Raw genomic sequence first — 23,082 nt, 5'->3', positions numbered from 1 at the left:
TAGCAATCTAACTCAAACTATTCTGAAAAATAGAGAAGGAGGAAAATACTTCCAAACTCATTCTACAAGGCCAGTATTACCCTGATACCAAAACCAGACAAAGACCCATCAAAAGAAGAAAACTACAGGCCAATCTCCCTCATGAATATTGATGCAAAAATCCTCAATAAAATACTAGCAAACCAAATGCAACACCACATTAGAAAGATTATTCATCATGATCAAGTGGGATTTATACCAGGGATGCAAGCATGGTTCAGCATATGTAAATCAATCAACATGATACAACATACCAACACGATGAAGGAAAAAAACCACATGATCATTCCAATCGGTGCTGAAAAAATATTTCTTAAAATTCAACATCTCGTGATTAAAAACCATCAAAAAACTGGGTACAGAGAACACATACTTCAACATAATAAAAGCCGTATATGACAGACCCACAGCTAGAATCATACTGAATGGGGAAGAAACTGAAAGCCTTTCCTCTAAGGTGTGGAACATGACAAGGATGCCTACTTTCAAAACTGTTATTCAACATAGCACTGGAAGTCCTAGCTCAAGCAATCAGACAAGAGAAAGACAGAAAGGGCATCCAGATTGGAAAGGAAGAAGTCAGATTATCCTTGTTTGCAGATGATACAATCTTATATTTGAAAAAACCTACAGCCTCCACACAAACTATTTGAATTGACAAATTCAGTAAAGTTGCAGGATACAAAATCAATATACAAAAATCAGTTAGCATTTCTATAGGTCAACAGTGAATAATGTGAAAAAGAAATTTAAAAAGTAATCCCATTTACAATAGCCACACATAAAATCAAATACCTAGCAATTAACCAAAGAAGTGAAAGATCTCTATAAAGGAAACTATAAAACACTGATGAAAACAATTGAAGAGGATACCAAAAAATGGAAAAATATTCCATGTTCATGAATTAGAAGAATCAATATTGTTAAAATGTCCATAATATCCAAAGCAATTTGGTATTTCACTGAATCTGTATTCAATGCAATCCCTCAAAATACCAATGACATGCTTCACAGAAATAGAAAAGAATCCTAAAATTTATATGGAACCACAAAAGACCCAGCATAGACAAAGTTATCCTAAACATAAAGAACGAAACTGGAGGAATCACAATATCTAACTTCAAATTATACTACAGTGCTAAAATAACCAAAACATCATGGTACTAGTTTAAAAACAGACACATAAGACAATGAAACAGAACCAGAAAATGCAGAAACAAATCCACACACCTACGTTGAACTCATTTTTGACAAAAGTGCCAAGAACATACACTGGGGAAAAGATAGTCTCTTCAACAAATGGTGCTGGGAAAACTGGTATTTACATGAAGAAGAATGAAGCTAGACCTCTATCTTTCTCCATATACAAAAACCAAATCAAAATGGATTAAAAACTTAAACCTAAGACCTCAAACCATGAAACTACTACAGAAAAACATCAGGGAAAATCCTTAGGATACTGGTCTGGACAAAAATTTCTTGAGCAATACCCCACAAGCACAGGCAACCAAAGTGAAAATGGACAAATAGGATCACATCAAATTAAAAAGCTTCTTTACAGCAAAGGATACAATCAATAAAGTGAAGAGACAACCTACAGAATGGGAGAAAATATCTGCAAACTACCCATCTCACAACGGACTAATAACCAGAATATATAAAGAGCTCAAACAATTCCACAGGAAAAAAATCTAATAATCCGATCAAAACACTAAAACTAAAAACTACAATGAGATATCGTCTCACCCCAGTTAAAATGGCTTATATCGAAAAGACAGGCAATAACAAATGCTGGCAAAGATGTGTAGAAAAGGGAACCAACCCTTGTATACTATTGCTTGGAATGTAAATTAGTGCAATCACTAAGGAGAATAGTTTGGGGGTTCCTTAAAATAACTAAAAGCTGAGCTACAATATGATCCAGTAATCCCACTGAATCCCAAAAGAAAGGAAATCAGTATTTGGAAGACTGATTTTGCTACTCAAAAGCGATCTACAGATTCAATGCAATCCCATGTTTATTGCAGCACTGTTCATGGTAAGCTAAGATTCGGAAGTAGCCTATGTGCCCATCAATAGATGGATAAGAAAATGTGGTACATATACACAGTGGAGTACTATTCAGACATTGAAAACGATGAGATCCAGTCATTTACAACAATATGGATGGAACTAGAGATCATTATGTTAAATGGAATAAGCCAGGCACAAACAGACAAACATTGCATGTTCTCACTTATTTGTGGGATCTAAAAATCCAAACAATTGAACTCATGGACACAGAGAGTAGAAGGATGGTTACCAGAGGCTGAGAAGGGTAGTGAGGGGTTTAGGGAGAGATGGGGATGGTTAATGGGCGCGCGCGCGCACACACACACACACACAAACCCAAAAAAACATAGAAACAATGAATAAGACCTACTATACCAGGTTACTATAGTCAATAATAATTGTACATTTTAAAATTACTTAGAGAGTGTAATTGGATTGTTTGCAACTCAACGGATAAATGCTTGAGGGGATGGATACCCTATTCTTCACAATGTGCTTACTTCACACTGCATGCCTGTATCAAAACATCTCATGTACCCCATAAACATATATACCTACTATGTACCCATGAAAATTAAAAATAAAAAAAAATTTCTACAGCTACCCCAATCTTTAGCAATTACCACCCAGAGCAGTTAGCAGCCACCAACATCGAAGTAAGACCGCCACCAGCAAAAAGTAACTCACTGAAGGTTTAAATAATTGTTAGCATTTTTAAAAAATAAAGAAATTATAAATTAAGGTATGTATTTTTTTTAAGACATAATGCTATTATACACTTAACAGAATACAGTATAGTGTAAACATAACTTGTATATGCACTGGGAAAACCAAAAATTCATGTGATCGGCTTTACTGCAGTGGTCTGTAACTGAACCTGCAATATATCTGAGGTATGCCTGTAAACCTATAGGCTTAAAAAAACTCAGCAAACCCCAAACAAGAGGTACCAAAGAAATCTATACCAAGAAAAAGAAGACATTAAAAAGACACATACACACACTTGTACAGCAGCACAATTTGCAACTGCAAAGACATAAAAACCTAAGTGCCCATCAACCAATGAGTAAAGAAAATGTGGTATATATACACATTGAATGAATACCATGGAATACTACTCAGCCATAAAAAGGAATGAAATAATGTCTTTTGCAGTAACTTGGATGGAGCTGGAGGCCGTTATTCTAAGTGAAGTAACTCAGGAATGGAAAACCAAATATTGTATGTTCTCAGTTATAAGTGGCAGCTAAGCTGTGAAGACACAAAGGCATAAGAATGATATAACAGACTTTGGGGACTGCATAGGGAGGTTGGGAGGGGGTTGAGGGATAAAATACTATATATTGGATACAGTGTGTATACTACTGTGGTGATGGGTGCACTAAAATCTCAGAAATCACCACTAAAGAACTTACCCCATGTAACCAAAAACCACGTTTACCCCAAAAACTATTGAAATAAAAATTTAAAAATTAAAAAAAAGAAGAAACCCATATCTAGAATCATAATCAATGTGCTGGAAAATGAAAATAATCAGAGAAAAATGATACATTGTTCTTACATAGAGAACAATGACTCAAATGACTATGAATTTTTCGTCAGAAACCGTGGAATCCAGATAGGAAGTAGCATATTTTTTAAGTGCTGAAAGAAAAGTACTGCAACCCAATCACATGATCCATTTAAAAATCAATTAATTGGACTTGATCAAAAGGAAACACCTTTGTTCTTTGAAAGACTTTGTTAAGAGGATAAGAAGACAAGTCACATACTGTGGAGATATTTGCAAATAACATATCCAGAATATATTAAGAACTCTCAAAACTCACCAATAAGAAAGCAAACAACCCTATTTAAAAAGCACTTCACCAAAGAGGATGGTAAATAAGCTCTTGAAAAGGTGTTCATAATAATTAGCCATTAAGGAAGGACATGCAAATTAAAACTATGTTGAGATACCACTGTACAACTATAAAAATTGCTAAAATATATTGACAATTTACACATTGGTGAGGATGTGGAGTAACTAGAATGCTCACCCATTGTTAGCAGGAATGCAAAATGATACTCTGAAAAACTAGTATTACAGACACTCTGAAAAACTAGTATTAGTTTAGCTCTGAATAATTCTTACAAAGTTAAATATACACCTATAACATATAACTCAGGAATCCTCTTCCTTAGTATTTACCGTAGAGAAACAAAAACCTGTATATAAATGTTTACAGCAGTTCTAATTTTAATGGTCCCAAACTAGAAACAACTCAAATATCCTTCAATGAGTGAATGGATAAACAAACTGTGGTAATCTGTACAATGGAATTACAATAAAATATTATTGCTTTTAATACAGTAATAAAAAAGCACCACTGATCTACACAAGATGAGTCAAACGCATTTTGCAAAGTAAAAAAATCAGACCCAAAAGTCTGTTACATATTTTATGATTCCATTTGTGTGACAGTCTAGAAAGGCAAAACTCTAGGGAAGAAAACAGACCAGGGACTGCCGGGGGTGAGTGAGGGGTCAGGGGAAAGACTGTCTCCAAAGGAACGGCATGGAGGAGTTTTGGGATTGATGGAACTGCTCATATGAAACTGTAGCAATGGATAGAATTGTAAAGCACAGAAAGTGAAGTTTAGAAGTACATAAATTTTTAAAGGTCAACCAGGATATGAGGCAAAGATGGAACACAGAATGTGACTAACGAATCTAACTATATTATAAATGAATCATGTACTCACACTGAAGAGTATGGGGCAGGGAGATGCTGACTTAAGAAACTTTAGCAAACGGCAGTTTTGTCTAGATATTTTAATGATAAATTCAAAACTGCAGATAAACACTGTACTCTGGTTGCAGAATTTGTTTTTCATGTGGGTATGGGTTATGAATTCTGAAACTACTTTATTTATATACTAGGGTAAATATATTGTAGATAATGAGAGCCAGTTTTATCGCTATTAGAGACAGAAGTTACAAATAAAGAAAGGGAAAAGGCTAGAATCAACTCTGTGGATCCGTACTGGAGTCAGAGGTATCAATATGGACACATGGCTTAAAACACACACACACATTAAAAGATACAGATATGAGTATACACATAAGTTAACATATCTACCTATATTTCTTAGCTTTATTCACTGAGAAAGGCTAAACACAGCAACATCCCACCAGCAGTGAGCATGCCAGGTACTTACATCTTGCTTTCTAAATACTATTCTTTTTCCTCCCTTCAAAAATAAGAGGGTTTTTTGGCTGGGCACGGTGGCTCACATCTGTAAATCCCAGCATTTTGGGAGGCCGAGACGGGCAGATCACCTGAGGTCAGGAGTTCAAGACCAGCCTGGCCAACATGGTGAAACCCCATCTCTACTAAAAATACAGAAAATTAGCTGGGCGTGGTGGCACGGACCTGTAATCCCAGCTACTCTGGAGGCTGAGGCAGGTGAATTGCTTGAATCCGGGAGGTGGAGGTTGCAGTGAGCCAAGATCATGCCACTGCACTCCAGCCTGGGCGACAGAGCAAGACTCCACCTCAAAAAGGAAAAAAAAGAAAAAAAAAAAAAAAAAAAACCGAGGGTTTTTTAATGAAACAGCTGATTCCACGTCTGGGGCAGGGTACAGAAGCCAACCTGAAAGTGCTCCAAATAGCTAAAAAGAGAACTTGAGCAACAAAAATAGTAATGGTAGCATTGGATTATAATCCAAATAATGAAATAAACACTTATGAGTCTACAATAATGCAAATAAATAACCTAAGGCAGAATAAATGAGGGAAGAACAATTCTCCTTACAGAGGAATTCCAATTAACAAATGTAGAAGAGATGGAAGGCATGAAAAAATTAAAACACCACAGTAGTAACTGCTACAGCCAAGATCCACTCATGAATGCTAAAATTAGTACTCAAAGTTTAAGCAGAAACAGGTTATTTGCACAGTCTAACAAAATCTCCCTCAAATGTTTAGTATCTCCAAAGGAAAAACAGTAACTTTACAGTGGAGAATCTTAGCAGATACCACTTTAGCCAAGTGACCAAGGTTAACATCACCAGTAACGCATATCAACATAATGTGCTCTCTGTTGCGACGCACTGAGAATGCATAACCCTAATCTAACCTTGAAACATCAAACAATGCTAAATTGAAGAAGCTTCTTCAAAATAACTTATTAGCACTCTTCAAAGTGTCAAGGTCATGGAAGACAAAAAAAGACTGGGAAACTGTCATAGATTGGAGGAGTCTAAGACATGACAACTAAAATGCAAGATGGAATCCTGGGTTGGATCTCAAACAAAAAAGTTCATTTGTGGAAAAACCTGGTGAAATCAATGTTATATAGTTTTATACCAAGAAGAATTTCTTATTTTGATAAATATTTTATGGTTATATTATGGTAAGATGTTAAATGGAAGCTTCAGTAAAGGTTACATGGACAACATCCCCCAATGACACCAACCTCTTGGTATTCAGGACCCTGTGTAATTCCCAACCCTTGGGTAAGAGCTTTAGACAGTGACTCATTTCTACTGAAGAGAATGTGGCAGAGGTGACGAGATGACACATCCAAGGGTAGGTAACAAAAAGACTGTGGCTTTTGTCTTGGGCACCCTCTCTTGCCCTCTCACTGCCTCACTGAGGGAAGCTTAGGTGTCATATTATGAGTGCCTTATAGAAGCAAAAAGCCCATGTCTCTGGCCAAAGCCATGGCCATGTGAGTGAGGCTGGAAGCACATCCTCTCAGGCAAGGCCTGTGATGAGACCACATTTGTAGCCAATACTTTGTTTGCAACCTTGTGAGACAACCTAAGCCAGAGGTACCCAAATAAGCTACATTTAGATTTCTGACCTACATAAATTTTCAGATGTTTATTAAGTTGCTACATTTCAGGGTAACACAATACACAGCAACAGATAATACAGAACCTCTCGGTGCTATTTATTTTGGCAACTCCTCTGTAAGTCTAAAATTATCTCAAAATGGAAACGTTTGAATATATTTTATACATATATACTTTATAAATATTTTATACACATATACTTTATAAATTTTGAGGCGGAGTCTTGCTTTGTTGCCAAGCTGGAGTACATTGGCGCAATCTCAGCTCACTGCAACCTCCGCCTCCCTGGTTCAAGCGATTCTCCTGCCTCAGCCTCCTAAGTAGCTGGGATTATAGGCGTGCGCCACCATGCCCGGCTAATTTTGCATTTTTAGTAGAGATGGGGTTTCTCCATGTTGGTCATGCTGGTCTCAAATTCTCAACCTCAGGTGATCCGCCCACCTTGGACACCAAAGTGCTGGGATTACAGGTGTGAGCCACCGCGCCCAGTCCTTTATAAATATTTTATAAACTATTATATATATATTTACTTATATATATGTTTTATGCATCTGTGTGTGTGTGTGTGTGTGTGTGTATGTGTGTGTGGTTTGAATTATTTACGGACTGTGGAGTTCGATAAACCTAGGTTCAAATGCCACCTCCAATGCTCAATGGCCATGTGATCTTGGGCAAAATATCTTCTCTAAGTCTCAGGTTTTTTAAATCCACAACTGAGATAATAATATCTATTTCTGATTATTACACTAAGTATAAGCATCTACTACAAATGTACACCCTGAGCAAATGGCATTATTGTTAGTTCACATTTATAATCATCTATTATTTTCTTCTCATTCATAGCTTTACCTGACTTTTAAGGTATTCAGTACAATACTTTAGCATTTAACCTTCGAAGAGTTTAAAAATTATATATGAAATTGTCAATGTTTTAATTTCTAAACTTTTTTTTTTTTAAAGTATCAATACTGACCAGCCTAGCCAACATGGCAAAACCTCATCTCTACTAAAAATACAAAAATTAGCCAGGCATTGTGGTGCACGCCTGTGGTCCCAGCTATTCGGGTGGCTGAGGTGGGAGGATGGCTTGAACCCAGGGACGGAGGTTGCAGTGAACCAAGATCACATCACTGCACTCTGGTCTGGGTGATAGAGCAAGACTCTGTCTCAAAGAAAATTTTTGAAGGTATCAGTACTGATCTCTATAGCACTCTACTGTTTATAACACTGAAATCAGAGATTGACTTTTTTTTTTGCCCCAATCTATTATCGCAATCCCTAACTTTTAGAGCTGTAAGGGACTTTTCAGCATTCCAACCCTTTCCTTCTATGTATGAGTGCCAAGGATATTAAATGAGTTGTCCAGGATCGTGGCTGGAAGAAGAGTTGGAATGAGGGTTCAAATTCTAGGACAGAGTACTGTGTAGGGGAACAACTCCTTACTTTGATTAAACAGAATGCATTTGAATACTCTTTATCTTGCCTACAAACAACATCTTTTGGCACAAGTTTTCCAGCAGGAAAATAGAGATCTCATCACCTGCTTCATAGGATCATTATGAGAACTAAGTAAGATAGCATATGTAAGTTCCTTATTGCCATGACTACTACCACACGTAGATTATGAATAAACATTTCTCTCACCCTCCTTTCTAAGCCTAGTGCTCTCCACTGTGGTACGATGCCTCTTCAACTATAAGGTAAAATACTAAACATACAGGTAGTTCTGTTTCACCATATGGTAAGAGGCTCATTAAAGTAAAACCGAATTAATGGCAAAGTGCTAAAACTGGGCTGAATAATATAAATCTAACGGACTTATGCCTGAATTGGGTTTCCTTTCCTACAATACTCTATGAGGTGGGGCATCATATCAGGAAGCACACTATGTTGACTGATGTTTTACTGGTGATGCTAATCTTCATCATTTGACTAAACTGGTATCTGCCAGGATTTTCCACTATAAAGCTACTTTCTTTGTAAACACTAAATATTTGAAGGAAGTCATGAAATGGAACCAGAGCTGGAGGAGAGAGAGAGAGAGGGAGAGGGAGAGAGAGAGAGTGACCAAGCACCCACGTACATGGGCACAACCTCCAAAGGAGATCCTCAGCATATGTCCAACATAGTAAATAAATTAGTAATTGTATCATTGGATGATCAAAGATTCCTTTCAAGGTCATTCAGTTTTTTAAAACACTTGATGTCAAGTCTTGCCAAGAGCCCTCTGAAAGTATAAATGCATTACTATCATATGTTCTCTCTTACTTAACACATTTATTCCTTGAAAGACTTCTAGTAATTAGTCAGACACAACCTCCACTCAGAGAAATCACACAGCCTTTTCCCCAAGAACCAATATCTACTCAAGTATTTGAAACATTTTATCACAAAGTCCATCCAGCTTGCTTGTTATCACAATGAGACTCACCGATCTGCAGATACTGGGGTCCCCTCTGGATTGGAATGTCCTTCGAAATCTGAAATGTTCACTTGTATTTGCCTTGAGGTTACTATCTGGCTATTCTGAGAAGGTATAGTTTTCAAGTCCTGAGTAATAGTGTTACTGTCTGGAAGAGGCTGTACGACTCGGAAATCCAGTGAAGATTTAGGTCCTAGAAAACCTAAAGATTCTTGATCCTGTACTACAGGTTTACTGGTCAATAATTTGGAGGTTGGTTCCAGTGATCTCGAAGATACAGTATGTAAGTCAAAGTTAAACTCACTATTCATCCTCGCTTTAGAAGCAGCATCCAATGAATGGCATCTTTTATCTAAAGTTCCACTATCCAACTTGGAAGAAGTCTTGGGACAAAGAGTTATACGAACACAAGAAAGTGCTTTTCTATTTGAAGGAGGAGTAGATGCAGATGTTGCTAAGGTACACTGATTTGGGGCTGACTGGGAGACCACATTGTTGAACTTGGCTTCAACATTTATACTAGAAATGTGTGATTTAGGCTTATGTTGATTATTCTTTTCCACTACACAATCCTGACCTTGAGGAAAGGGAAAATGGTGTTTACTCATTTGGTCATCTACACCTGGCGCTTTGCTTTGGCATTGTTCAAGAGAAATGGGAGAAGGAAGGTCTGAAGCTATAGAATCCTGACCTTGAGGAAGGGGAGAATGGTTTTCTCTCATTTGATGATCTACATATGGGGCTTTGCACTGTTCAAAGAGTTCTCGTTGTTCAAGAAAAATGCAAGAAGGAAGGTCTGGAGCTACATAATCCTGATGTTGAGGAGAGGGAGAATGGTGTTTCCTTACAGGGTCATCTGTATGTGGGGCTTTGCTTTGTTCAAAGAGCTCTCGTTGTTCAAGAAAAATGCAAGAAGGAAGATCTGGAGTTACAGTTACATTCTTCTCTTTTACTCCTAGTCTGGAACTCGATCTGCCTACTCCTAGGGTGGAACTTGGTCTGCCCATGCTAATAGGGGTATGGTTATCAGAAATTTGAATTTCCTTGAAATTGCTACAATTTGCACTGGTACTGGGCTCAGAATGATTGCCTGTGAAATCTGATCTTTCTAAGGGTTTTTCTTCTTGACAAGAATGCTCAAAATCAACAGATAATTTTTGGCTTTGCCTTCTACCTTCTGCTAAAATAGTCACTTCTTTATCTGGTGAATTACTATGCATTTTAAATGATGAAGGGGAAGAGGATTTCTGTTTAAGATCTCTAGGAGGATTTTGTTCTTCAGTGAAATGAGAATTAAATACCCCTACAGATGCTCCAGTACACTGGCTACCTTCAGTAACACCAACCTTAACAACAGAGGAATTGGAAATGCATTTAGAATGTCGGTGAGATGAAAAAGTGATGGAGGTAGTAAACTTTTTCACGGGTTCTGGGGATGGCATTTGTGTTGAAGAATGAAAATCCACTTTTTTAGGTGGCACAAAAGCAGGTTCTACTAATTCTGACAGCCAAGGGTTCATCTTTTCATGGAATGGCATTCGAAGACCTTTGCTGATTTTGAATTCATCAGGTATAAAGTTTTGAAAAGGGGAATGACTTTTTAACTGCAAGGAATTCCAAACTTTGAAATGGGAGTTGTTCTGGTCTAAGGATGCAGAAAGGTTGACGTGCTTGGCTCTACATGATGATGGGCTCTGACGTCCTCTGGTCATTTCTGAGGGTTCAGCAGATCTAAAAGCACAAGAGTGGCTATCTAGTTGTGGTTGTTCAGAAGTTAGAGTCCGGAAACATCCTTTTTCATGGCTCTCAATAATAATGTGACTACATACAGCTTCTGGCTTGCATCCCATTCCACGTGGACTCTGTAAACCCTAGAAGATATAAACAAACAGGTTCTTATTTGAAGTAGTCCAAGTAGTTACATACACATTAGTTTTATACCCACGCTAAGATTAGACCATGAAGATCATGTCATTCTTTTATAATATAACAGGACAAAGAGCACAGCAAGAAAAAAAGATAGTTAACTACAGAATAAAAAGGCTCACAATGATTAAGACCACTCAGAGAGTTCTCCTAAAAATTTCCCACTAAAGTAAACAGCAAAGATTAGTATTGTCCACCAGTAAGTATTCTCATCTTTCTTTTAATAATAGAAATCCCTTACTCAAATTTTTGCTAGCCACATAGCCACCAAGTGGGAGGCATTTCCTGTTTTTTTCTGCAGCTAGTTGTGACCACATGACTAGGTTGAGGCCAATGGGATATGACTGAAGGCATCAAGTACAACTTCCGCTTCCTGTCCTTAAAATCAAGTTCTTGATCTGCGTGTTCCCCTAGTATCACCACCACTATCACCACTATTTTTCTCACCTGCTAAAAATGGTAATGCATGGAACAACCTTGGAAGTCATGTGTAAGGACAGTTTAGTTGTCCAGCCAGCTTGGGTTCCTGGATGACATCAAGGAACAGAGCTCACTTTCCTAACATGAACAATGACGTGAAAATAAAATTCTATCTTATTTGAGCCACTGTATGTTTGGCTATTACAGAAGCTTGACCTACATCCTAATATTTGACCCCTAAGAATGGCGGGAAAAAAACCAAGACCTTGTTTCCTGGCACACAGGATCAGTACTCAAAGCTACCATAAATATAACATTTCTTTGAGGTTTCTGTGTTTTACCTATAAAGTCATTATAACTTGGCATTCTATTTGATGATATAGCAACATCTGATTCCAGATTAAAATATTTTAAATTATGCTGCATCTCCCCAGGTGATGAACTAGATGTATTTTTGATGGCAGCAGCATCCCATCTGCAGTGGCTGCTGCCATGATGCCAGTTGCAGTGGGGAAGGAGCAGCTAGGGCTGCTCACTCTACTGAGCTGGTGGGAGTTGGGAACAGGCAGAAGTCCCACTCCCTTTTGAGGTGGAGGGGCAGGAACCCCACCCTCCTGGGCACAGCTGCAGCTGCCCAGTCACAGCTGTGGACCCAGGCAAGCCTGCAGTCTCGGGGACCTGGGAACTCCCCCTGCCCTTGCAGGTTCAAAAGTGCCTGCTCCCACTGTCTGGCCTCTCCCCACTCCTGGTGCCCGTTCCCATTACACAGCAAAGTTGAGGCCAAGCCCAGGCACTGTCGCGACCCAGCCAAGTGTGCGCACACTTGGGGCAGCACTGATACACCAGCCCCCTGCCGCCCCTCCAGACACTGGGCACCCACAAGCATAGGAGGGAGGTTGCAGGGGCGGGGAGGGCTGAGGGCAGCTCAGAGTGGGCCTGCAGGTGCCCCTTGACATGAACAGCCTGGGTGTGCCACAGGTACCAGAGATAGCAGAGAGATGGCAGACAGGCTCCTGGGCAGAAAGGGGAAGGTCACCGATGAAGCCATACCTTTAAGCCAGGGATCACTTGAAGGGCTGCCAGTTCCGCGGACAGGCGAACTTTTTCTGGGCCTGCACATGGACCAATTGGCATGTACCTACTCCCCTCTGAAGCCCATAAAAATCCTGGACTCAGCCAGACTTAGAGAGACAATAGAGCTACCCACTCCGGGTTTCCTCTCTGCTGAAAGAGGCACAGATTATGGGATGACCTGCATGCAGGTAGGAGCTACCCGTTCTGGGTCTCCTCTCTGCTGAGGGCTGCACAGACAATGGGACAACTTTGCCTGCGGACAGGAGCTACTCACTCTAGGTTCTCCTCTCCACTGACAGCTGGACACTCGTTGGGACGACCTGCCTACAGAAAGGAGCTACCCACTTTGGGTCTCCTGAAAACTGTTCTGCCACTCGATGAAGCTCCTCTCCATCTTGCTCACCCTCTAGTTGTCCACATACCTCATTCTTCATGGATGTAGGACAAGAACTCAGGATCTACCAAGTGGTGGGACTAAAAGAGTTGTAACACAAACAGGGCTGAAACGTGCCCCCTCCCTGCCTGTCATGTTGCAGGGAACAAGAAGGAGAGACAAGCTGCGGCCTTTCAGGAAGCCCAGACATAGGGGGTCCCCGAGCCAGGACTATGACACCCTCTTTGGGGTTTTGTGGTTCCTGGTGTCTTCCAAGCTTCCAGTTGCCACCATGTTTCCCTTGCCCAGATGTGGGTCCCCACAGCAGAAGCCATGCACAGTACATTTTTGGTCCAGCTGCAGCCTTGCATGGAGCCAGCACCAGTGCCAGCACCTGGAGCTGCCTGCCCCACCACAGCAGTCAGCATGCCTGGCTGTGTGCAGTGGCTAGACCCCACACTTGCTTGCCCACACACCCTTCACCACTCCACGCCTGGCTCATGTTTGGCAAGTGTAAGATCCAGCACAGTAGTGTGAGCCAAGCACAGCCTGCCAGGCTGAGTGGGCAGAACGTGCCCAGCAGGTGTGAACAATATTCAGGCAGAAGGTGCTACTGGCCACAGTGGTTTCTAGCTTGCAAAGTGACACCCTGAGGATCCTGTGACATTTTTCTTTCTTTTCTCTTCTTCTTTGTTTAAGACAGGGTCTTGCTGTGTCACCCAGGCTGGAATGCTGTGGCACTATCACTGAAGCCTCGACCTCCCGGGCTCAGGTGATCCTAACACCTCAGCCTCCTGGATAGCTGGGACAACAGGCACATGCCACTACACCGGGCTAATTTTCTTATTTTTATTTTTGTAGAGACTGGGTCTCACTTTGTTGCCCAGGCTGGTCTCCAACTCCTGGATTCAAGAGATCCTCCTGCCTCAGCCTCCCAAAGTGCTGGGATTACAGGCATGAGCCACCGCACCTGGCCAGATGTACTTTTCTCTATTTTTCCTGCAAAGTAAAATTAAGCCCACTGGAAAATATATATAAAACAAATGTAAGAAGAATCTGAAAGATGTAGAGAAGAAGGCAGATTAGCTAGAGATCTAGGGACCTGAGGAATTATCCTGTGGTGTAATCCCTGGGTTTTCTTTATCTCTTGCATACACAGACTTGGAGCTGAAGAAGTCAGCAACCCAGGAACAATGGACACAGACAAAAAACCCTAACAAAAGCTTTTCTCACTAGCTAAAAACCCAGCAGAGGTAAAGCCTAGCAAAAGAGAAAACTTTTAACTAATAACCGTTCTACTCTAGCCAACCACCAAAGAAAAAACTAGACCCACTCACACCAACACCAGCAAAGGCCAAGTGAGGAGCCCAGGACTCACTTTCATCTCTGCTGGCTGATAAAGTGCTATCCCTTCCTTGTGGTGTCCGTGAAAGTCTAGGGAAGCCTAGACTATCCAGCAAAACAAAATGTTCCCCTCTCTCCCAGCTACAGGTTAAAAGAAAACATTTGTAAACCTCATGTCCAATAAAGGTCTTATATCTGCTAGACTTACATCTAACATATATATAGAACTCACAACAGTAAAAAGGAAAAAAAAGATAATCCAATTAGAAAATGGGCAAAAGATGCAGACATTTCACTTAACAGGATACAGAGATTGGAAACAGAGATATGAAAAAATGTGCAACCTCAAAAACCATTAAGGAAATACACATTTAAAACTTAGTAAGATACCACTACATACCTATTAGAATGACTAGAATAAAAATAGTGACAGTATCAAATGCTGGTGAGGACATGGAGTAGATGGATTACTCACACACTGCTTGTGGGAATGTAGATGATATAACCACCCTGGAAAAAGGTGTGGCCTGTCTTTCAAAAAACTAAACATGCAACTACCACATGACCCAGCAATTGCAATCCTGGGCATTAACCCCACAGAAACAAAGACATATTCACACAAAAACTTGCACATGAATGTTTACAGCAGCTGTACTGGTAAAGCCAAAAACTGGGAAACAACCAAGATGTCCTTCAATAGTGAATATTTAAACTGTGGTGCATTCATACTTTGGAATACTATACATCAATAAAAAAGAAAAACCACTGATAAACAAAACAATCTGGATGAATCTCCAGATAATTATTGTATTGGCTGAGTGAAAAAAAGGCCAATGCAATAAGGTTGCATACTGTATGTTATCATTTACATGACATTCTTGAAATTACAAAGTTACAGAAACAAAGGAACAAATTAGTGGTGCCAGGAGGTCAGTAAAAGGTGGGGCAGGAAAGAAGTGGAAGTAGCTATTATAAGGTATCATGAGCCACCTTTGTAGTGATGTAAATGTTCAGTATCTTGGCTGTATCAGTATCAATGTTGTGGTTGTGACATATTGTCATAGTTTTGCAAGATGTTACCACTTAAAGAAATTGGGTGAAGAGTATATGTGATATCTCTATATTATTTCTTACATGTGAAACTACAATTATTTCAAAACAAAATGTTGACTTAAAAAATTAAATACCACTGGACAAAATTAACACTTTAAAAATGTCATTTTTTTGCCCATCAATGATAGACTGGATAAAGAAAATGTGGCACATATATACCATGGAATACTATGCAGCCCTAAAAAAAAGAATGAGATCATGTCCTTTGCCAGGACATGGATGAAGCTGGAAGCCATCATTCTCAGCAAACTAACACAGGAACAGAAAATCAAACACCACGTGTTCTCACTCATAAGTGGGAGTTGAACAATGAGAACACATGGACACAGGGAGGGGAATATCACACACCGGGGCCTTTCGGGGGGTGGGGGGCAAGGGGAGGGAGAGCATAGGACAAATACCTAATGCATGCAGGGCTTAAAACCTAAATGATGGGTTGATAGGTGCAGCAAACCACCATGGCACATGTAATACCTATGTAACAAACCTGCACGTTCTGCACATGTATCCTGGAACTTAAAGTAAAATAAATAAATAAACAAATAAATAAACAAATAAATAAATATTCTGTCATTAGCTGATAAAAATAGATGTAAAAATTTTATTTGGGCAAAAAAAAAAAGTTTTTATTCTGTGGTTTCTTATTGTCTTGATACCTCCTGACATATTAGTGGGAAGTAAATATCCAAATTTGAGAAACATAAACCTATTCCAACCTCTTAAAAGTATGCATGAGTAGATTTACACTCATCCCAAAATATATTTCTCTTCTTCCTTTCCAACAATCACGTTACAAATTTTTTAACACTTCATGCTCTACCTCCTCCCATCGCATCTTTCAAGCTTTCATAATAACGTTTCCATTTAAAAAATTCTTGTAGCTTTAGTATTTGCCAAGTAAATTTCAGTATTTTCACATAACCATTTCCAGGTAATTTTACAACAAACCAATCGCATGTCATTAGATATGTAACAGGCTCTTAAAAGCTACTGTTTAGTTCAACAAAACCCAATATGTTTTTGTGATAAAATTTCTCAGCAAACTAGGAATGGAAGGGATGTCTTTAACCAGATGAAGAGTACCTAAACAAATTCACAAGAAAAAAACAAACAGCCCCATCAAAAAGTGGGCAAAGGATATGAATAGACATTTCTCAAAAGAAGACATTCATACAGCCAACAGACACATGAAAAAATGCTCATCATCACTGGCCATCAGAGAAATGCAAATCAAAACCACAATGAGATACCATCTCACACCAGTTAGAATGGCAATCATTAAAAAGTCAGGAAACAACAGGTGCTGGAGAGGATGTGGAGAAATAGGAACACTTTTACACTGTTGGTGGGATTGTAAACTAGTTCAACCATTATGGAAAACAGTATGGCGATTCCTCAAGGATCTAGAACTAGATGTACCATATGACCCAGCCATCCCATTACTGGGTATATACCCAAAGGATTATAAATCATGCTGCTCTAAAGACACATGCACACGTATGTTTATTGCAGCACTATTCACAATAGCAAAGACTTGGAATCAACCCAAATGTCCATCAGTGACAGACTGGATTAAGAAAATGTGGCACATATACACCATGGAATACTATGCAGCCATACAAAAGGATGAGTTTGTGTCCTTTGTAGGGACATGGATGCAGCTGGAAACCATCATTCTTAGCAAACTATCACAAGAACAGAAAACCAAACACCGCATGTTCTCACTCCTAGGTGGGAACTGAACAATGAGATTACTTGGACTCGGGAAGGGGAACATCACACACCGGGGCCTATCATGGGGAGGGGGGAGGAGGGACGGGGGAGGGATTGCATTGGGAGTTATACCTGATGTAAATGACGAGTTGATGGGTGCTGACAAGTTGATGGGTGCAGCACAGCAACATGGCACAAGTATACATATGTAACAAACCTGCACGTTATGCACATGTACCCTAGAACTTAAAGTATAATAATAATAAAAAAATAAAAATAAAAATAAATAAATAAATAAATAAATAAAAAGAAAAGAAAAAAAAAAAAAGAAAGACTCAGCACTAACATAATACTGAATGATGAAAAACTAGATGCTTTCTTCCTACAATCAAGAACAAGACAAGTATGGCCATTCTTACCTCTTCTATTCAATATCATATTGATGTTACCAAATTGCCAGGGCAACCAGGTAAGAAATTAAAGATATCTAGATTGGAAAGAAAGAAGTACAATTATATCTATTTGCAGATGACATGAACTTCTTACAGAAAATCCCAAGGAAACCAGGCCAAACCAACTAACACTAATAAGTTCAGCAAAGCTGCAGGATGCCAGTGCAATATATAAAAATCAACTGTATTTTAATACACTAGCAATTCACAATCCAAAAATAAATTTTTTAAAAAATTCAATTTACAACAGCAAGAAAAAGAATTAAATACTTGAGAATATATTTAGCAAAATAAATATGTCTAGTATACTAAAAAAAAATTGAATGAAAGAAAAGCAAAATAACTAGAAAACTGGCCCATTTTTATGGACTGAAAGATTAATACCTCCTAAACTAATCTAGAGATTCAAGTGGTAATATTTCCCATAGTAATCTAGAGATTCAACTCTTATTAAAAGCCTAGCTTTTTTTTTTTTTTTCAATAATTGACAAGCAGATTGTAACCCCAGAATAGCCAAAATAATCTTGAAAATGACATTGTTGGAGGACTCACTCTTTCCGATTTCAAAACTTACTACAAAGCTACAACAATCAAGACAGTGCAGTACTGGCATAAGGACAGTCATGTAGATCAATGACATAGAACTGACAGTCCAGAAATAAACACTAACATTTATGGTAAATTGATTTTCAACAAAGAGGTCATGAAAATTCAATGGGGAAAGAAGTCTTTTCAACAGTGCTGAAAACTCAGTATCTATATGCCAAGATGAACTTGCATGCCATACACAAAAACTGACTCAAAGGAGAAAGGCAACAAAAGTAAAAGTCAATACATTGGATTAAACCAAAATTTAAAACTTCTGTTCACCAAAGGACACCATCAACAGAGTGAAAAGGTAACCTAGAAAATGGGAGAAAATATTTGCTAATCATGTACAATAAGTCTTCACTTAACATCATCAATAGGTACTTAGAAACTGCATCTTTAAGTGAAACAATATACTGAATACCATAGGAGCTTAACTCTTGTTTTTTGTTTTTGTTTTTTTTTTTTTTGAGACGGAGTCTCGCTCTGTCGCCCAGCCCAGGCTGGAGTGCAGTGGCGCGATCTTGGCTCACTGCAAGCTCCGCCTCCCGGGTTCACGCCATTCTCCTGCCTCAGCCTCCCAAGTAGCTGGGACTACAGGCGCCCACAACCGCGCCCGGCTAATTTTTTATATTTTTAGTAGAGACGGGGTTTCACCGTGGTCTCGATCTCCTGACCTTGTGATCCGCCCGCCTCGGCCTCCCAAAGTGCTGGGATTACAGGCGTGAGCCACCGCGCCCGGCCAACTCTTGTTTTATCAATTAACCTATATCAGTTTGTTTTGCTATGCTATACATCACTTAACTTACAAGTCACAGTTTCCAAGAACTCAACAAAGATGTGAGGCAAAAACTCACTGTATCTGATATAAGGTTAATATCCAGAACATATAAAGGACGCTTACAACTCAAGAACAACAACAAAACCTGATTCAAAGATAGGCAAAAATAATAGACTTTTCTCCAGAGAAGGTATACAACTGACTAACCAAAAATGAAAACAAGCTCAATATTACTAATCATAAGGGAAATGAAAATCACCACCACAATGAGACATCACTTCAGACCTGTTAGAATAGCCATTATTAAGAAGGAAAAAAAAAAAAAAAACCAGACAATAACAAGTATTGGCAAGGATGTGGAGAAATTAGTACCCTCGAACACTGCTGGTGGGAATGTAAAGTGTAGCCCCTATGGAAAACAGCATGGGGCTTCCTCAAAAACTTAAAAATAGAATGACTATATGATCCAGCAATTCCACTTCTGGGTCTATACCCAAAAGAAGTGAAAGCAGGATCTTGAAGTGATAATTATAACAAGCATGTTCACAGCAGCATTATTCACAATAGCCAAATGGCAGAAGCAACTCAAGTGTCTATCAACAGATGAATGGATAAACAAAATGTAGCATACACACACAATGGAATAATATAGTCTTAAAAAAGAAGGAAATTCTGACATATAGTACAACATGGGTGAATTTTAATATACTACTGAATGAAATAAGCCAGTGGCAAAAAGACACATACTGTGTGATTCCGCTACTGTAAGGTACTTAGAGTAGCCAAATTCACAGAGACAGAAAGTAGAATAGTGGTTGCTAGGGGCTAAGGGAAAGGCGAAAATGAGGACTTGTTGTTTAATGGATATAGAGTTTCAGTATTACAAGATTTAAAAAGTATAGAGATTGTTGAAACAACAACATGAATGTACTTAACGCCACTGAACCATATACTTAACAATGGTTAAGATGATAAATTTTATGTATATTTTATCACAATTTAAAAAAAATAAAATAAAAATTTTAATTGCCTCAAATAGAACCACAGATCTAAACATAAAAACCAAAACTAAGTATCTCAGAAGAAAACACTAAATCTTTGTGACCCTGGGTTATGCACTGATTTCTTAGATATGTCACCAAAAGTGCAAAGAATAAAAGTCTGATAAGTTAGAGTTCATGAGAATTTAAAACTTTTGTGTATCACAGGTCGCCATCAAGAAAGTGAAAAAGCCTACAGAATGGGAGAATATATTGGTAAGTCCATAAATCTGCTAATGGCCTAATATCCAGAATATAGAAAGAATGCTTACAATTCAACAAATTTGTAAAGTGATAAATTTATAAATGGGTAAAGAATTTGAATAGGTATTTCATCAGAAAAGATAAATGACCAATAATCACATGAAAAGATGTTCAACACCATTAGTTGTTAGAACTAGGTAAAAAATCACAATAAATACCCTTAACATCAGGCTATAATCAAAAAGACAGAAAATGACAAATGTTGGAAAGGATATGGAGAAACTGAAACCCTCATACACTGCTTGTGGGAATGTAAATAGCGTAGCTACTTCAGAAAAAAGTTTAGAAGTTCCTCAACATGTTAAACATGGAGTTACCATATGTCCCAGTAATTCTACTGTTAGGTATATACCCAAGAGAAATGAAACAGCCACTCTAACACATAAACACTTACTATGTTCATAGCAGCACTATTCACAATGGCCAGAGTGGAAAATCCAAATGTCTACCAACTAATGAGTAAACAAAATATCTACACAATGAAATATAATTTGGCAATAAAAAGGGATGAAGTACTGATTCATGTTACAACATAACATGAATGACTCTTGAAAACATTATGCTACGTAAAAGAAGGCAGTCACAAAAGATCATATATTACAATTCTAGTTACATAAAATGTTCAGAATTGGCAAATCCATAGGGAGAGAAAGTGAACTGGTGTTTGTCTAGGGCTAGGGAATTGGGGAAGAGGGGAGAATGACAACAAAGTTCTAAAATTATGTTATTGTAAAATTCTGTAAACAAACTATACACTTTAAGTGGGCAAACCTTATGTATTACAGTAAATTATACTGAGATAAAGTTATGAAATTACTGGTTAGCTAAAATACATCTTTTACTAATTTCCAGAGACTATTTCACAATTAAAATTAATTCTCTCTTCTCAACAGATCTACATGAGTTTTATCAGGTTATATTATTCTTTCATTGTCCAGCTTAATGACACATCAGCCAGGTGCAGTGGCTCAAGCCTGTAATACCAGCACTTTGAGAGACTGAGGTGGAAAGACAGCTTGAGCTCGGGAGGCGGACGTTGCAGTGAGCTATGATATAGCTACTACACTCCAGCCTGGGTGACGGAGCAAGACCCTGTCACAAACAATGTCAAAGACCTCATATAACAAACCAAAAAAGAAATAAGTAGTTCTTCACCATCACGTAAACCAATACACAGACACACACACACACACACACACACACACACACACACACAGAGTCAACAAGCACTAAAAAGTAAAAATTTACTTTCTACAAATAAAAGAAATATATTCTCATGTGACACAAAACTTACTTAAAATCAATAAGCTTTTGGAAACACTTGTTTAAAAAAAATCTGTTAAAGCTGACTTCATTAGGGAAAGTATATTTCTACTAATAGAACCAGTAACTATGCTAAGTATTTAATAATTTGACTATAATAGGTCATGGTGTGGGTCTCTGAGTTTAACCCATTTGGAGTTCATTTTTCATCAAATTAGGGAAGTTTTCAACCATTATTTCTTCAAATGTTATTTCTGCCCCTTTTGCTCTCTCTCTCTCTGTCTCTCTCTCTCTTCCCTCTAAGAATCCCATAATGCATATGTTGGTATGCTTGGGGATGTCCCATAGCCCTGTTCATTTTCTTTATTCTTTTCTCTTTCTGCTCCTCAAATGAATACATCAACTGACCTTTCTTCAAGTTCACTGATTTTTTGTTCAGACTACTCAAATCAGCTATTGAACCCCTCTAATGAATTTTTGTTACTGTACTTTTCAGCTGCAGAATTTCTATTTGTTTCCTTTTTATAATTTCTCTTTGTTGATATTTCTTTTTGGTGAGAAATCCTTTTCTTGGTTCCCTTTAGTTCTTTGCTGATGGTTTTGTTTAGCTCATTGAGTACATTTAAGGTGGGCTTCCTCAGGGATAGTTTCACTAATTTCTCTTTTTTCCTCTGAATGAGTCACACTTCTTTATTTCTTTGCATGCCTTATAATTTGTTGAAAACTGGACATATTGAATATTATAATGTGACAACTCTGGATACTGGAATTCTCCCCCTTCCCTGGAGTTTGCTGTTACTGCTTGTTGTAAGTGTTGTTTACTGACTATTTCATAAAGTTTACATTCTTTGTTGTACATGGAAGTGAAGTCTGTGCTCACTTAGCTTCAGGGTCAACTACTGTTTTGACCGTTTCCTTAAACACCTGCAGCCAAGGAAAGAAAAAAGGTAATAGTAAAGAAAAAAAACCACTCCCAGTCTTTTTTGCTCTGTGTTGCGGCATTTCATGAAAACTTAGCCAGACTGTTTACAACTCTATCTTAACCTTCACATCCTACTTAGCTAGGCAGAGCCGGAAGGTCAGGTAGTGGTGAAAGCTTAGGGTCTTCTCAAGCCTTCTGTGAGGAGTTGTCCAATCCTAGGCATGTACATAGCATTCTCAATTTCTCAGCATATACAAAAGCATTTAAAAGTCCTTATACCACCCTGTATCTCCTTTTCAACTGTTCCTTCCTGGCTTTTTGTCTACCTGTTCATTGTCCTAATTTTTATCCCAACTCAGACTTCTACAGTTGATACTCTGGCTTTTAAATACTTTCGACACGTGATGACGGATAAGCCACCCCAGTCCCCGGAAAGCTCTGAGTTGTGTAAAAC

The 23,082-nt window shown here is 38.5% G+C and overlaps 1 protein-coding gene and 1 long non-coding RNA gene across 7 annotated transcripts in view; one reads left to right on the top strand and one right to left on the bottom strand.

The window, feature by feature from the left end:
* The window catches only part of LOC105465444 (ALMS1 centrosome and basal body associated protein), a 222,632-nt gene that overhangs the window by 109,063 nt on the left and 90,487 nt on the right, over window positions 1–23,082 (bottom strand). For all 6 annotated transcript variants that reach the window (XM_071076913.1, XM_071076915.1, XM_071076914.1 and 3 more), the window contains one exon: window positions 9,365–11,226. In XM_071076913.1, the coding sequence (XP_070933014.1) occupies window positions 9,365–11,226 (1,862 nt within the window). The remainder of the gene's footprint in view (window positions 1–9,364; window positions 11,227–23,082) is intronic.
* LOC139357899 (uncharacterized) overlaps window positions 1–23,082 on the top strand; it is a 97,400-nt gene that overhangs the window by 68,874 nt on the left and 5,444 nt on the right. Inside the window, exon 4 of the long non-coding RNA XR_011611903.1 lies at window positions 20,348–20,395. This is a non-coding gene — a long non-coding RNA (uncharacterized lncRNA). The remainder of the gene's footprint in view (window positions 1–20,347; window positions 20,396–23,082) is intronic.

The sequence above is a fragment of the Macaca nemestrina genome, chromosome 13 (assembly GCF_043159975.1).
Source record: "Macaca nemestrina isolate mMacNem1 chromosome 13, mMacNem.hap1, whole genome shotgun sequence".
Taxonomy (NCBI): Eukaryota; Metazoa; Chordata; class Mammalia; order Primates; family Cercopithecidae; genus Macaca; species Macaca nemestrina.
Note: the sequence above shows the minus strand (reverse complement) of the source record. Positions and strands in the feature narration are given on the sequence as shown.